General features: G+C 40.4%; 1 protein-coding gene across 2 annotated transcripts in view; it reads right to left on the minus strand.

Annotated features, from left to right (window-relative positions):
- The window catches only part of CCDC60 (coiled-coil domain containing 60), a 116,398-nt gene that overhangs the window by 28,036 nt on the left and 70,252 nt on the right, over positions 1 to 18,110 (minus strand). For both annotated transcript variants that reach the window (XM_032782088.1, XM_032782087.1), the window contains exons 4-8: positions 16,227 to 16,406; positions 8,862 to 8,984; positions 5,459 to 5,563; positions 3,186 to 3,276; positions 990 to 1,248 (exon numbers count right to left, since the gene is read on the minus strand). In XM_032782088.1, coding sequence (XP_032637979.1) covers positions 990 to 1,248; positions 3,186 to 3,276; positions 5,459 to 5,563; positions 8,862 to 8,984; positions 16,227 to 16,406 — 758 coding nt within the window. The remainder of the gene's footprint in view (positions 1 to 989; positions 1,249 to 3,185; positions 3,277 to 5,458; positions 5,564 to 8,861; positions 8,985 to 16,226; positions 16,407 to 18,110) is intronic.

The raw sequence follows: 18,110 nt of genomic DNA on the forward strand, positions 1-18,110 counted from the left end.
AACACAGCTAAGAGGATTAATCTTTTGGCTGTGAATCAGGTTTTCTCGATGTATTAGAACTTAGTAATGGGATGTCCAAACCTACTGGCACATAAACTTGACCTCAACTTAGAACTGGACATGATGATCTAGCAAATCAAACCCAATTCCTCCAATAATATTAATCTTCAAAAATGAAGCAGCAGGATGAATATGTAGATTAATAAAACAAACTGAATTACTGATAATTAGTTTTCTCCTGCAGTATATCAGTACAAAAAAAGCACCTGGATAGACAGTGCATATGGCACATCAATGGACTTAAGCAGGAGTTAAACTTACCTTATAATGCAGCTCACAGCATGCTATGGCTGAAGGCTGCACTGATATAGACGAATAAAATTTGAATTATCATATAAAACTGCAAAGCAGTTCTGATGATTTTCCAGGAAGATGCCTCAGTCCTCTCTGCCCATCTGGCAACATTGCGTGAGTGAAATGACACCTCACTGACCCACCTGCTGGAATATGAACCCAATGCAGTCCTTTAGCCATAAGGAATTTTAGAATAGATTCCCTCTGTCTTTAAAGCAGACAGGAAAGATGAAAAGGGCATTCCACCTTGTGAAGCCCTTTGCACAAGCCAAATAAAATGTGAGGATTTGCTTCATGTCCAGTGATTGTCGTGTTCATTGCAAATAAGAAACCTGGTAATGGGAAAAGCATTATGTGCTGATCGATATAATAATCCCATGCACTTTGGTAGTGCCATCTGTCCAAGGATGGCAAAACACTTTACAAACATTAATTAAATAAGCCTCTTAATACTTGCCTGTGATTGTGCTTTATTGCCCGCATTTTGCAGATAGAGAGAAGGAAGAATGGAGAGGTAAGTGACCTGCTCAAAGTCATACAACCTACTCCAGACAGAAGTATCTTTAAGATAAAGATCTTGGCAACTGTTGAAGCAAATACATTTGTTACTGTGCAGTCAAGTAAAGGCAACTTACAGTGGGAAACAGGCTCTTCATCCTCTCTGGTTTGTTTGCTCTGTACTGACTCACTGTCTTCACATTCCTTGGTGACATCAATGGGAGCTGTATTCACATTGATATTGTCTTCAGAGCTGGGGACGAGGGAACTTATGCTGCCCAGAGGAGTTCGACTATGGGGAGATGACAGACCACTAAGCCGAGAGACGGTTATGATAGATGTTTTCTTGTTTGTCTTCCTGCTAAGCTGACTACGTGGTGCTTTCTGGCAGGATTTCTTACCCAGAAGGAAAATAAAGGAGGGGAATTGTTATAACAAGGTTTGACAGGGATGGTGCACTGTATTTCCATATCTAATGCTAATACTGGATTCCTCTAGACTTTTTTGCGCCACGCAGATTTTCTGCAGCAAATTCAACAGGTTGGCTAAACTGCTAAATTGGGGTCTCTTTCGTTTTGGGTTCTTCCCTGCATTTTTCTCTGGCTCTGGCATTGGTGCCAATTGGACCAGTATACTTTGCAAACAAGTAGCACTAGATGTTTGCTACTAAAGAAATCCTCAACATTTTCACCTCCAGGGAGAAAAAGGTCAAAGCTGTAGTGATAAATGTTCAAGCCTCCACCTCTCCCACACCCTGGAAATCAATTTCCTGTGTTAGATATATGAAACCTCAGCAGACTGAAATCTGCATGCTTGATAATCAAAACAGAATGTATCACATTGCAAATACCCTGGAGGAATCCATATCTCAATACAAGATTTCATATCAAATATGAAAACCTATATTTAAATAATGGTAATGTAAATGACAACAGAGAAACTTCTGTCTAATTTAGGCTGCAAGAAAAAAAAGCCATAGCAACATGAGAGCAGATAGGAATGTCATCATCAGCATTCACTTTGGATTCCTTGATTCTTGTTGATTTGGGCCTTAATCTAATCCCACACAGGAATCTGGAAAACATCCTATTTAGAAACAGTTCTGTGAATATTGTAAGATTTGCTGATTTCCCTCTCTCCTCTCTTCTTTATTATTACAAAGGATATTTGCCAGGGGATGTTGTGAAGCCCAAAAATATAACAGGGTTCAAAAAAGCACTAGATTAGTTCATGGAGGACCCCACGCTTTGAGTGTCCCTACTCTATGATTGCCAGAAGCTGGGAGTGGATGACAGAGGATGGACCACTCAATGATTGCCTGTTCTGTTCACTCACTGTGAAGCACCTGGCACTGGCCACTGTTGGAAGACAGGATACTGGGCTAGAAGGACCATTGGTCTGGCCCATGTGGTTGTTTTTATGATGAAACATGATCTTTGTCTTTTTAGAAGTTCAGCGACTCTTGCTACTGATTCCTTAAGCAAAACCATAAACATATTATGTCTCCTGGTCTAACCCCTGGGCACTATACTTTCTTTGTTTTCATGCAGATACCTGTGGTAGTAATAGTAAATAATAAGAAAGAGGGAGAGAGAGAGCACCTGTCACTTCTTCAGAAACATGGACTATCTCGGCAGAAGAGCATCAAAGTTCTCCACATTTTCTGTAGTGCACCCACTGTTGCCTTCAATAATGTCACTTCTCAGTTAAAAATATAAATTTTCAATATCTTAAAAAAGCCTTTCATCTGAATGGCCATATTTTCTCCTCCCCCTTCCTTTTCTCTAGATGCCATATGTGGACTTTGTTTTCTGATTTAAATTTTTACCTTTTAATTAAGTTAAAAAAAACCAGACGGACTGTTGGAGTTTGTCAGGATGGGGCCCTTAAAAAGCTAGCAAGCAAACTGCAACTGGACCCTGCTAAATTGCATAATTCTTACTCACATGGTTTACAGTAGCTTACTTGAATGCGTATGATCTACTCATTTGAATATGGGTAAGTAGGATTGCATCCCCAATTAATTAACAAAGGGGCAAGATGCCAATATTTTCAGAGACTCATTTTTTTGTAGTACATTTCCCTCCAGCAACATCACTAGTTACTATTCAGCCAAAGCCAGAGCTACACTCCTGTATCTGGCTAACTATTGCTCTTTCTGTAATCCGTCGTCAAACATTTTTTATCAAAATCTAGAGAGTCACGTGCCATGCAGTCACAAGTTTCAAAGCAGAAAGATCAAATCAGGGAGTTACATGAGGGAACAAAACAGAGAAAACAAATATTTTGAAAGTTGGACTAGCTTGTAAAGTAGAAATTAGCAATGAAGTTACCTTTGTATCCATGATAAAGTGCTCCCATCTATACCTTGCTGCCTTGTCTTTATTGGTTTTTTTAAATGTACTTTTACTGCCACCAGGGTCCCTAAGTGAAAAACAATATAATGAGTTTTCCAATTCCAGAATTTTGCTTTTATTACAAGTTCTTTTAGAAATGCAATAAATAGAGAATAAATGATGGCCAATCTCTGCTATGACATTTATCTTCACTTGTAAGGAGGAGAGGGATAATTCACTAGTGTTATAGCGGCGAGTGAATTATAGTCACAGGTGAAGAGAAATGTTCAGAAAGCTTATCTATTATGAATTACAAACATACCACACATGCATTAGGCCAAATTCTGCTCTCAGTTATTTCTGTGCATTCCCATTTCCAGAGAGTGTAAGGCACCGAAGAATTTGGTCTGGGTGATGTAGCTGCACAGATGTAACAGACTGCAGATTTGGCCTATTACAAATTGAGCTGGGAGTGCTGATTATAGTTGAAAATGCCTGATCTTTTCATTATAAAGACCATGTTTTCAGTTGGTTATAACTTCTACCCATTTGGGCTGAGATTTGCCATGCCAAATGCCTGCCTCAGACTGAATTTTGTTTTTAAAGTTTCATTTAAAATACTTTAGCCATTTCCAAGAACAAGATTAGGGAAACTGCATTCTGTTTTGACCATGTTAAAAAATTCTTCCAGCTGTTTTATTTAAAAGGTCTACTATCTCCATTCTTTGGGGCAAGGTATTGAAATTTGGCAGGGGGAGGTGCCCTGGCACCAGGGATGTGCCTTTTGTGTCTGCCCTGACAATTCTCCCAAATTTGGTCAAGTTGCAAGACTTTGAAAAAGATCACAGTTCACACGTGTTTAGTAGAGATTCATTAGTGTGGCAGCTAAATACACTGAAGAATCTGTCCGCACTGAGCATGGGTTAGATTGGGGCTGTAATGGCTGAGTAGGACTTTTCCCGTAACTGCTCTGCTAGGGGCTGCTGTGGTGTGGGGCACCAGAACTGAGAGTACAGGGCCTGTCTCTTCTGTGCTTTCAGTGCTCCCTGTACTGGCACCCAGGCTGTATGGAAGAGATAGAGGAAGTCATCTGACTTGAATGCAGAGAGGAGAGGGAAGAGGCAGAGGATGGGGATAGAGGGGTAGGGTAGGAGCAGAGGAGAAGAGGGGGCAGAGCAGTTGAGGAGTATATAGGAGAAGGAGACCGAGAGAGGCTTGGGATGGGGTTCAGAGACTGGCGTCAGAAGGGTGCAAAAAAATCAGTAGAGCACATTCCCCTACTAAACCTGGAATTGAACCCAGAAGTCCTGAGTCTCAATTTCTCTGCTGTGAGCAAATATTTGTGAAACCCACTGGCACAGCATGTGTCTCATCCCTCACTAGTGCCTGCTCCACATATATAGTGGGGGCAAACATTTCACACACAATACACATTGGACTAAGTTTTCATCTCCAGTCCACCTGGTGAATTCTGTCCAAGACTATTCTGCTCCCTCTGCTGTATATAGGCAAAGTTTCTATTTGTGTCAGTTGGATTTCTGGACATATAGGGAGAGAAACCAGAACTGCCTTGAAGAGCTCTACCCCGAGGATCAGAGAAAAGACTGTCATTCATTGCTTTATGGTTCCATCTGATGTCTGGATATACAATTAAGAAAACTTTCTGAATACTTTAAATATATTTTATTTCAATATTACTATGTCTATTGGCTGAAAATGTTGAAAAATTAAAAAGAGTATTTACTACTAATTACACAAGTGAAACAGCAATAGTACAAAATGTTGTGAAGTAACTTATCTTTTAAAACAGCCCAGAGCCATACCTAAGTGATGAAATAAAAATAGCTAGCAAATATCACTTGATACAGGCTCTGTACTGCAATCACGTTGGAGAGAAAATTCCAGTTGATTTCACTGGGCAAGCCATGCAAGGCAGGCTGCAGAATCAGGACCTTAGTAAATACATTTAACTTGCATAATTTTTTAAAATCAAATTTAGCTTCAAAAGCTCAAGATCCTTTCTGCTAGTGCTACAGCATATACTAACAGAGGGCCATGCTATGCTGCTGATTTGTCCACAGAACTTACTAATTCCAAAGAGGAGTTCTGTGCACAATCTGATAACACAATATGGTCCAGAATTAGTAATCACATGTAACTCGAATAATTTTTACTTAAAAGCAAAGGGAGAGGAAAACCAACAATGTTTGCAAGACAAAAAAAAACAAACATCTCATCCCATCAAAGAATATTATGCAGCATGCACGTACTTTGGATTCCAGCAGGTTAACACAGGTTTTAAGGAACAGTTGGGTTCAAGAGTCAAAGCCTCCAAGAGCCAGTGTAGAGCACAAAGCTGTCGAAAGAGGGGTTCACTGTGAAAATGAAGAACAAAACAAACAAGTGCTGTACTGCAAAAGGTGACAGAAGGAACAGTTAGATCATTACATTCAGGAGATACCCTGGCAAACAGTCAGGAACTAAATGACTGACAACAACAATCTTCGGGATAAACACAGAATAGGTTAACAGCATATCTTGGATCATGCCTCCTGTAAACAACTTCATGTCAGTTAGCCAGCACTGGGTGCTTTTTCCACATCTGTTGGTGGGAAAGGGTAAATGACACAGTTGTGTTTTGTGAAGGCAGTATCTTACACAGATCCACATTCCTAGGTTTTTGTGCCTTTCTATGTACTCACTCAAGAATCCTTACTCAGGCTTCCCAGACACTGTTTGCAACCACTTGAGTGAGAGCAATGCATAATCCTTGAGTACATGTAAATATTGTGACTGACACAACCCCAAACTATGCGGCATACTCATAGCTGTGTCAGTCCCAGGATATTAGAGAGACAAGGTGGGTGGAGTAATATATTTTACTACACCACCTTGCATTTAGCTGTGATGTTGAGAGCACCTTTCCCAGACCTGAAGAGGAGCTTTGTGTAAGATCAAAAGCTGGTCTCACCATCAGACGTTGGTCCAATAAAAGATCTTCCCTCACCCACCTTGTCTCTCTAACAACATCCAACTGTCAATTCCTTATGACTGAGCCACAAAAGGAGAAACTCAGCTAATGGAGTGGAGGAAGGTAAGTGTGAGTGTGGATCTATGATGGCCATTATTATTAGTGGTGGTCAAATCTCATTGGGTTTGAAGGTTTTCTGGGCATATACATGCATAAGTTCAGGATACTACCCAAACTTTATTGAAACCTTCAGTCTTACGTGCCTACTCCATGCGCTCCCTGCTATCATCATTTCCTCCATATACGCATGAAGAGGGATGCAACAGGCTTGGAAGTTGTCTTTGCTAGGCATAGATGCTGTAGACTTTCTTCTCAGCACTGGTATATTCTAGAGCTTTCCTGTTACTTATATACTCAGGGCTTCTGATGGTGATAGGGAGGGATTTCACACCATCAAAATATGAGTGGGAAAGCTTAATGGCTGGGAGAGGTTAGGAGATTGAAGCAGGCAGTCACAGAAATCAATTCAAACAGGTCCTGTTGCACTGGGGGGGGAGGCAAAATGGAGCCCAGTTGGGGCCACTATTCTCTGCCAGTTACTTCCAGACCCAAAACTGTGCATGGGAGGCACTAAGCTCATGGCAGCAGGAGACATGTTGTGTCTACCATGTTCTAAGTCATGTGACCTTTGCAGGGCCAGCTCTACAATTTTCGCCGCCCCAAGCAGCGCACCGAATTGCCGCCGAGGATGGCGGGGGCAGTCCGTGTGCCGTTAGGGCGGCAGGCGCGTTTCTGCAGCAGCGGCAATTCAGCAGCAGCTTCTATCTTTAGCCAAAGCTGCCGCGGAAACATGCCTGCCGCCCTAAGGGCACACGGACTGCCCCTGCGGCAGCAATTCGGCATGCTGCTTGGGGGCAAAACAAGGGGGACTGCCACCCCTTGCAGATTGCCACCCCAAGCACCAGCTTGGAATGCTGGTGCCTGTAGCCGGCCCTGGACCTTTGGGAAAAAACTGCAGGGAGGAGCAAGCATGAGACTGAAGTGTGCACAGCAGCTGCAGAAAGCAGTTCAAGGAGACATGGATGGACTTTGATGATGCCCTCAGCAAGCTTTCCTGCAGTTTACATGCTGAACTTTTCTCCCCTGTGCTGATTGGCTGTTTATTCCAATCCCTCTTGCCCTCTCTGTCCCTCTTTCCATCTAGCTAATATTCTCCTAACTAAGTCCAGTGAAGTGTGTTAAATAATTAAACAAAGCGTCACCGAACTAACATGATGTTAACTGCCATCACCTTCACTCTGCTTGTATGTTACGTCTTGAGATGGTTGGAAGATTTTTGACAACAGACTTCTTAATTGAAAAATGCGATTTCATCAAAGGTGAAACACTTCACAGAAATGCATCAGTGTTGACAAAGTTTTGGATGGGAAGATTTCTGAAGTCTAGGGTGGACTTTCACATTACTTTCAGTAAGGGAGATCCTAATTGAAAACCTGACTGTTGACACAATTTCATTTCACGAAGACAGCTGATATGGTTTGATTTTGTTCCAGTGTGGAACAAAAACAAATGTAAAACCTTGAAAGTTGTTGCAGACCTGTATTGTTCTCCAGCCACCTCTAGTACTATCCCTTTCCCCAGTGCTCTGTCTTGTCTATTCAGTACGTAAGCTCTTTGGGGCAGGGACTGCTTTTTATATGATGCTTGTACAGCACCTAGCATAATGGGCCCTGTTCTTGGTGGGCCACTAGGCATGATCATCATAAATGTGATTAATAATAAGTGAATTGGTGGTATGGGAAAAAGTTTGGCAGCAGAAAGTGTCAGGGATTGGATGTTGTTCTGACGGGAGCTGTATGGTGGTCAGCAATTAACCTGGAGGTATTTAACAGGTATTACAAAAATCTGATTACTAGCTAGTGGAAAAAAAATCTCCTATGTATGCACAATTCCCATCGAAGTCAATGGGAAGTGAGTGTGTGTATCTGAAGGCAAACATTGGTCCTTATGTGTGGGTACAAAAGAACTGTGGCATATCAAATTTCTCAATGTCTCCTTTGCATTCTAGACTACTCTGAACTTCTGTAGAAGATATAAGATGTGCACCCCTGATTCCTGAACACACCATGGTTTCTGGGTATGAAACCTTTGTATGAGGTTGATCCTGCAAAGTGCTTAGTATTTTCAGTTTTTATTGATTTTATTGGGAGTTGTGAGCATTCAACACCCAACACCATGTAAGTATGCTTTCGCAGACATTATGAATTCAAAGAAGCATACCCATACACACTTGGTACATACACATGCTCTCTCTTACATGAAACAATTTTTAGGTAGGCAATCTAAACTTTTGAATTTGACCATATTTTTAAAAAGTTAACCTAATCTTGAAATCTTCACTCCACAGAGTAGGGGATTTGTAGGATCAGGACCTGTGAGACAAATACTACTTTTGATGTGTATGCAGGACTTTCATTAAAAGTCAATGGAGTCACATGCATTCATCTGAGGATAGAATTTGACTCTGTTGTAGGTAAAAAATGTTGTCTATTTGATGAGCCACATATTTCCAAAATTCTAGGGTTCATGGGCCATCAGGCAGACAGTGGCCTGAGGTATTAGCACTTTGGGTCTCATTTTACTTTGCATCCCTCTTCTATACTGGCAAGATGGGTGCATCTTAGATTTGCCTTAGAACATACTCATGTGATGCAGGTGGCTGTGGAACCAAAAGACTGTTGTAGACAGGGATGAAAGGCTGTATGATGGTCTTCTTTTTCTTCTTGGCCTTCTTCCTCAGCAGGGGACCTTCTGTTAAAAAGAAACTAAGGGAGGGGACCAGGATAAACATTAGAAGTGGAAGATACAATATATACAGAACAATTGTGGCTGCCCCAGCCTTATTTATATCACCCATGCCCATCCTTCCTCTTCCCCTCTTTTTAAAATAGTATTGTCTGTTCTGATCTGCCAGAACTTCGATTGCTACTGCTGAACTCTGAATTAGGCATTTATAATAAATGAAAATTCTTTTGGCCATCTATGATTATAAGAATTTTCTTGACCATATTGTTGAGAAAATAACTGTGAAACTGATTTTGCCTTCCGTGATGCTAGTTTTAGGCAGGTGTAGCTCCATTGACTTCAGTGGAATTACACAGATATAAAAGCAATGTAATGGAATAGAGCATCAGACCCCTTTCTAGCATGTTGGCTTCTGAAAAGGTTCTCTCAATAATACTACGGGCTGAAGTTTCAAAAGTTGCCTATAAATTCTGCACACAGTTTTTCACGAAAAATTTACTGTATGTACAAAAACACTAGAGATCAAACTGGCACTCATTTTAATTTGGCTCTTGTGTAGTCTGATGGAAGTGGAGAGGAAAGGAGAAGGAATCCTAGGCGACAAATGTCAATCACATAGCTTAGTATGTCACTGGAAGGCCTCCTGCACAAAGTAATAAGCACAGTCTGAGAAGCTGAGTGAAACCTTTGGTTTATGCACTGTCACTTGTTAGGAAATTGGAGTTGCTATAAGAAATTTTATTTTCACAACCTACTATGTAGGGCTTCTGTATCAGGGCATGACGCTGCTGGCTGGTTCTGAAATGCGAGCTGGTAGATTTGACTATATATGCATACCTGGTGTCATTTCTAGCACAAACATGGGGTTTCCAAAGATAGTGAGGCAATGGACTTGGCTGAAATAGGAGGTAATTCCCCCTAGATGGGAATTTCTTGGGTAGATCATCATTATCCTGGGACAAGATGACACTACCTGACAGAACAAGGAGTAATGGTCTCAAGTTGCAGTGGGAGAGGTCTAGGTTAGATATTAGGAAAAACTTTCACTAGGAAGGTGGTGAAGCACTGGAATGGGTTACCTAGGGAGGTGGTGGAATCTCCTTCCTTAGAGGTTTTTAAGGTCAGCCTTGACAAAGCCCTGGCTGGGATGATTTAGTTGGGGATTGGTCCTGCTTTGGGCAGGGGGTTGGACTAGATACCTCCTGAGGTCCCTTCCAACCCTGATATTCTATGATTCTATTCTTTTCTATTCTCCCTCTTGTATAGTGTTCCAAGGTTACATCATGAAAAATAAAAAAAGACCTCTGTATCCCACATGGATTGTCAAAGCTTGTCTGCCTTGTTAGACTTGGGGCAGGTGAAGCAAGCTTTTAAAACTGACAGTTAATAAGACTGTGTGAAGAAGTGTGTATGCAGCAGAGGAAGAGTTATGAAGACATGAATAGATGAGGCAGGTTTTCCGGCATTCATCACTGCACTAAATAACAGACTGATAGTGGAACAGGACAAAAAGAGAAGAGCAGGAGGAGGGGAAAATATCAAGTGCATAAGGCTGTGATATCAGTTCGCTTTTTCATTGGTGCTACTTAGCAGAACACTCCAAGGACATGGCTATGCAAAAGATTATAGTGGGTCCACAATGAACAGACAACAGTGTTTACTGCAATCAGAAATATGATACTGCCCACATTGGAATAGCTGGCAGGTAAGGTCAGAGTCAAAATCCTTAAAAGTACATGCAGACTTTTGAGAACAGGGTCCTCTTAGATGACTGAATACACTTCTGGAAAAAGGTTCTCTTTATAAATATGGAACAGAACTTTAGAGTGAGCCCCCTGCTGCTAATTATAAGATGTGTGTAGTTGGAATCAAAAGAAAAAATATGTGCTCCCGGCATTCCACTGCCACAATTTTCCTAAAGCAAAGCCACTGTGATAGCAGATACAACATTAGCATGGCAACATTCATCTCAGCATTGAGTTAAGTGACTCACACACTGCCTAGGCACCCACTGTTACACAGAATGAACAATCAGCTCTCTCTGTGTTCTTTAGCTAAGTCAGAAATGAAGAAATGTGTGGCTATTCAGCGCTGCCTAATATGTTTGATACTAGAGAAGGGATCAAGGCTGCAGTAATGGGATTTACCTCGGGCTGTCACAACTGAAGTGTTTTGCAGTCAAATGTATAGGTGTCATAAACAGATAGCTAAGGGTTAATGTTTCTTTTACCTGTAAAGGGTTAACAAAGGGAACCACACACCTGACCAGAGGACCAATCAGGAAACCGGATTTTTCAAAGCTCAGGGAGGGAATTTTTTTGGGTGTGTGTCTTTTGTCTGTGTCTCTGCTCTGTTGCTCTAGCTTTGAGAGTGAACTGTCTCTCTTCAAGCTTTTCTAATCTTCTGTTCCCAGTTGTAAGTACAAAGGTAGAAAGACAGTAAGCTTCTATTGTTTTTGTATTTACATGTGTGTAGTTTGCTGGAATGTTTAATTTGTATTCCTTTTTGAATAAGGCTGTTTATTCATTCTTCTTTTAAGCAATTGACCTGTATATGTCAACCTGATACAGAGACCAGTCTATTCTTTTCTTTCTTTTTACTAAGTTTTCTTTTTAAGACCTGTTGGATTTTTCCTAGTTAGAACTCACAGGGAATTGGTGGGGAGGAAGGAAACAGGGGGGAAGGGAAAATCTCTGTGTGTCAGAGTTGCAAAGCGTACCTTTGCGGGACTCTGACTGAGGGTGAAAGAAACTTGATCTCTCGTGTTTGCATTTCAAGGATTGAACGGTATCTCTAGTGTACCCAGGGGGGAAGCTGGGGAGGAAATAAAGAGGAAAAGGGGAGGGAGTTATTTCCCTTTGTGTAGACTCAGGGCATCTGAGTCTGGAGTCCCCAGGGAAGGTTGGGGAGACCAGAGGGCACCAGAGACTGGAAATTGGCTGTGCAGCGCTATCAGATTCCAAGCTGGTAATTAAGCTTGGAGGGTTCATGCAGGCACCCACATTTTGGATGCTAAGGTTCAGAATTGGGACTTATGCTTATGACAATAGGTACAGTCTGTTTGACATCACACCTTTGGAAGCAGAATCTTTCTCACTCAAAGCAGTCAAAGTTACATTTTACATTAGACATTTATGCTGATCCAAAGTGAACATGGCTATAAAACCCACAGTTCCATTGTACAAAACAGCACATTTTCATGCTTCCCCAAAATCAGATTTACTTTCTTCTTTTCTATGAGCCCTAAAGAAAGTCCAATTGCCAGAACAGAAACTGTTACAACTCTCCACATTTCAGAGTTACTTATAAGTCCTGCACTCCAAACTAATAAGAGGAAGAGTGCTTCTCCTCTCTCCACTGATTTCTGGGATGGTGTGGGCAGCAGGTTTCTAATTATTCATGCATTAAAATAGTCATCAACACAATTATATGCTGCAGTGTATGTAACAACAACAAAGTCCCATCACTGCAACAACATTTGCTGGAGACCTACTGTAAGTGACATAAAATATAGAAGATTAAATGTTTATAATTTTTTTCCTGCACCAAGCCACTTGCTCTTTCTAAACAAAAACCAACAAAAACTAGCTATAACCATCACTATTTCACTTTTTTGAACTGAATCTGTAGATGGAAAACCAGGACAATACGCACGACTGGAAAGAAGGCTAGGGTGCATCAAATCATCTAGAACATACTTACAAATAGTTTATCAGAACTAAGCTTTTACGTCAAGTACATATTTTAGGGTTCCAAAAATCTGCACGATTTCTCAAAATGTACAATAATGTAAATATATTTATATAAAGATTTCAACTAAACTACCCCCAAGTGGGTAACTTAAGCATTACACTGGAGAAATATAAGAAACATTCCTGCATTGACAGCGAAATAAATTAGGTGCTCTAATACGTCCTTGCTAATGTGACTTTATGACAGAACTTCTTGGGAGCTGAGAATTCCAACAATTAAATATCTGCTATTTCCTATTTACTATCATAGCTCTCTCTGGTCATTCCTAAACTGTTAATTTGTTTTATATGCAGATCCCTCTACGTACAGGTACTGTAGGAATCAGGTTAATTTATTTACAACTTTCCAGATCTCTGTTACCACAGGACACTCAGATAAATACTGCAACAAAGTGATGAGTCTGTCATCATTTAAGACACTTGAAAAGAACATCTTTATTAGTCTCTACTGGCAAAGGAGCACAAATCTGTGTAAAATAAATTACTGTAGTGGATTGTATTTATTATAGTCAGAAGCCTCACAAAATTAAATGTAAACACATCAGTCCATTGACAACAGTCAAAGAGATGCCAAAAGAATGGTTTTAGCTGCTCATCCATAACCCATTTAAACCAATATTCACACGCCCAGTCCCATGGTGAGAAGAGGGACTATACAAAAGACACCTTAACTCTACACTTCTTATATTGTATTTATACTGGTGCATCTCCATTGGTTTCAGTGGAGCTACTCTCGCATAAAACTGATGTAATGAAGTGGAGAATTAGGCCTAAAATATCTGCTCCTGTTTGTTTTCGAGTCTTACTTGAGGGGAAAAGATTCATTTACTCCTCTTTGAACTATAAAACCAAGGTAACTATGCAAGAGTGCTAGATACTGCTCTTCTTCGCATACCAGTCATAAAACTGTCCGATAAATTCTGATAGCAGAACATTCATTTCTGATTAGGTCAGAGGCAGACAGAACACAACGTAGATTTTCCTACCACAGGCAGAGTTCATAGTGCCCATTGCTAGCAAAATCATCTTTTACTTTGTTAATGAAAAGAATCATGGAGATAAGTAATTAAGAAAGAATAAGTTTGGAACTTCATGATGGCTTTTTATAGCCTTTTTTTGCTGTTATAACTTAAAAGCTTCTGTTTTAAGGTTTGCTTGAACAATAGGGTGTTTCTCCAATGTGCAAGATAATCAAGTAATGAAGATATGCTGTACATTCAATAGCTTCCGCTGAGATTTTCATTATCTTCAGTAGAAGCTATAGTAAAATGCTGTATTTTAAGTCCTATATAAAAATCCTTATGAAAAAGGCTGATGCAAGATTTTATCTGTTGAAAAGAACCTAAGTGATCCCTTCTTTGCAGTCTTCAAACTCCTTTAGCACCCTTCTTACCTGCCCTGAGTTCCCAGTTTTTAAATTCAGTGCTGCTACAGCCTGGAGTGAAATAACAGATAACGATCCCTATTTTCCCCACATAGACTGAAAACAACGTTTTAACTGCCTGCCACAGCAACCAAGCAAACACAAATAACATGACAAGGATGAAACTAACACCTGCTAGCAGGGATTCTGCGTCTGCATAAATTACATTGGACAGTTTGCATATATAAACGAAGGCCCGCCAAGACAGTGCATTTCTTTCACTAGTTTCACTGTGCATTCTTATCCCATCCCACACATACTGGAAGAGGGCAGCTCAGTAACCAAGTTTCCAATTATGAGAATCAGGGACCTCAACCCTAATTCTGCATTTGGTTCACCCAAGTCTAAAGATTTTGCTTTTTTAGAGAATAAAATTTCCAATAATGCAAGTAAGATCCTTTTTAAAATCAGTTGGAGGGAATGATAAGTAAAATGCTGAGCAAGTAAGTTGTCACTGATACCAACCTTACTACCTTGACCAGATCTACATGAGGGGTGTGATTTTTGTGCGTGCAACACTTCTACAAGGGCAAAAGCCCTAGTCTAGATGCAGTTGATAGCAGCAAAAAGGACTTTTTGCTAATATAGCTTTTACTGGTTCAGAGAGCAAAATAAGTGATACTGACAAGAACATTTTAAAAATACGTTAACAAATCTGGCCCTAAATGACTTGCCCAAGGTCACATCAGGAGTCTGCAGTGAAGCACTCAGGTCTCCAAAGTCCTACACCCCCACTGAGATTTGCTGTTGCTTCCAGCTCCCTAACATTCACCCTTCCTGTGTGACCTGTCTCCACTGCAGTCTCAAGCATTTTTTGAGATTTTGTAATTCTTAGTCCCAAAGTGGAGCAGGAATATAAACACAATATTTGACGACATAAAACTTCAGAGTAGCCTGTGTAGTTAGAGAATATTGAAGTCCAGACCAAACAGAATCTACATAGAGATACTGAAGGTAGGTGGAAAAGAGGGCATGGCAGAAAAGTAAAAATCCAATTGTTTGGATGCAGGCTTAGAATTCAACACTTCATCTGTTCAACTCCTGCATAGCTAGAAATAAGTATTAGGAACAAATAGAGTATTACTGAATAAACAAACCGGATTCTGAGAGAAAGAATAGTCCAGTGGTTAGCAAATCTCAGTGGAGGAAGCATAATTATTACTAATGACAATCCCAGCTAACAGCCACAATGTAATGGGAAGTCTGGGATTGCATGAAACTAAAGAGAGTGGGGAATGGGAGAAGGAGAGAAAGACAGGACCAAATGAACACAAATAGGCCACTGTGTTTTGTGTGCCATCCCAACGTGTTTAGTGCTTTAGGGCCAGAGTGTTAAAGATATTTAGCCCCCAAAGATGCGGATAGGAGCCTAGTGGGATTTTCATAAGTGCCTGGGTACCTCATTCCCATGGCTTTCAATCTAGGTACTATTGAAAGTTCCACTAAGCACTTACCTGCATCCTTAGAGGCCTAAATACATGTATAAATCTGGCCTTTAGTCCCCATGTTCCTCTTTTGTGGGACATTTTAGAGAGCTAAGCACTGTGGACTTGTGCGCTAACGTCTTCTCCTCACACAGCCAGCTCTTCTCAGCTAGCCCTGAAGTTCTCCCTCCACCCACCAGCCCCTCTCCCCTCAAAGCCTCCTCCTCTCTTTGTACTGTTTCTCAAGCATTTTTGCTCATCGTTCACGAATCACGCTTCCACTCTATTAACTGAATTTTAAAGCATGTCAAGTTTCTGTTTCATATGAGAGGGACTATTCTGCCTCAGGCATCTATGTTAAGGCTCCCTGTTCCATATTTTGGAGTTGGAATCAGCATTTAGGTGGCTGATTATCCACTTTAGGCACATCCAGGCCAATCTGAAGGTTCAAATGCAGAATTTGTTGCCCTGCTGTAAGTGTTGAAGTTGAAAATTTGGGGTCTGTATATAGAGTCGAAAACGGCCTTATACGAAGAGGGATTAATCTTGCAACAGTCAATCAAATGTCCTGATACTGATGGCAGAGACAATGAGTTTAATTCTGAAACTGCCTCTTTCAAAACCTTTGATTCTCAAGTCAACAAAATACCAAAACCCACTTACTCGGTTAGCTCTTCCTCAGAGTCTTCCTCATCTGATGAGTCTCTGGCTGGCTGCCATTCAGTTCGCCATTTTTCCTGTTGTTTTTGCTGTGCTGATTTCAGTGCACTCTTCCTCTCCAACGTTTCTTTCTGAAGGGTGTGGAAATATCCCCGACCCTGCTTCACTGAACTGATCAAATGCCTGCCAATAAATGACGGGATACCGGAATTTAAAAGAAAATCAAAATCCATAAACTTTATAGATGCAGTCAGGTAAGCCCAGTGATGTTTTAAGGTCTTCTCTCTGAGGGCCATTTCTCTTCCTTTAATCATTGTTAAGAGTTACATGTTGGCATTGCAGAGAATCTAGAGGTTGTGTATTTGACTGGTCAAATGGGAAGGTTTCAAAAATGACCTCAAATTAGAAATAAATACACCAGAGAGATGCACAGATACTCTCATATCTCTGTAGAAGCAAATTTTGTGAGAACTGTTCAAAAAAATTAACCAAACTCTGAGAAGGCCCAAAATATCAGTTGAAATTAATTTTTTTTTTTTAATGTAGTGGAAGTTCAAATATGGCCTTTCCCAGATCACTAACATCTTGCATCTGAGTGGTAATCTGAGGGAACCAGGCAACATTTTCTCAGCAGTTCACTAATGAAAGCATCTCCAAATGTGTATGCATCAGGTGGGGAAGGAGGCCAAAGAGGAAAATCAAGCTGGTTTTACGGTATGTCAGCAGTACAAGAAGATGTGAAATCTAGGAAGTAGAGCTGTCAAGCAATAAAAAAAAATTAAATCACAATTAATTGTACTGTTAAACCATAATAGAATACAATTTATTTAAATATTTTTGGATTTTTCTACATTTTCAAATATATTGATTTCAATTATAACAGCATACAAAGTTTACAGTGCTCACTTTATATTTAATTACAAATATTTACACTGTAAAAAACAAAATAAATAGCATTTTTCAATTCATCTAATACAAGTACTGTAGTGCAATCTCTTTATCATGAACATTGAACTTACGAATGTAGAACTGTGCACAAAAAACCCCCTGCATTCAAAAATAAAACAATGTAAAACTTTAGAGCCTACAAGTCCACTCAGTCCTACTTCTTGTTCAGCCAATTGCTCAGACAAACAAGTTTGTTTATATTTGCAGGCGATAATGCAGCCCACTTCTTGTTCACAATGTCACCTGAAAGTGAAAATAGGTGTTTGCATGGCACTATGGTAGTTGGCATCGCAAGATATTTATGTGCCAATTGCGCTAAAGATTCATATGTCCCTTCATACGTCAACTACCATTCCAGAGGACATGCGTCCATGGTGATGATGGGTTCTACTTGATAACAATTCAAAGCAGTGCAGACCGAAATGTTCATTTTCTTCATGTGAGTCAGATGCCACCAGCAGAAGGTTGATTTTCTTTTTTAATGGCTCGGATTCTGTAGTTTCCGCATTGGAGTGTTGCTCTTAAGACTTCTGAAAACAAGTGCCATACCTCATCCCGCTCAGATTTTGGACAGCACTTAAGATTCTTAAACCTTGGGTTGAGTGCTGTAGCTATCTTTAGAAATCTCACATGGCTACCTTCTTTGCGTTTTGTCACATCTGCAGCGAAAGTGTTCTTAAAATGAACAACATGTCCTGGGTTATCATCTGAGACTGCTATAATATGAAATATATGGCTGAATGCAGATAAAATAGAGCCGGAGACATACAATTCTCCCCCAAGGAGTTCAGTCACAAATTTAATTAACACATTATTTTTGTAACAAGCATCATCAGCATGGAAGCATGTCCTCTGGAATGATGGCTGAAGCATGAAGGGCATACGAATATTTAGCATATCTGGCATGTAAATATCTTGCAATGCTGGCTACAAAAGTCC

The sequence above is a fragment of the Chelonoidis abingdonii genome, chromosome 22 (genome assembly GCF_003597395.2).
Source record: "Chelonoidis abingdonii isolate Lonesome George chromosome 22, CheloAbing_2.0, whole genome shotgun sequence".
Classification (NCBI taxonomy): Eukaryota; Metazoa; Chordata; order Testudines; family Testudinidae; genus Chelonoidis; species Chelonoidis abingdonii.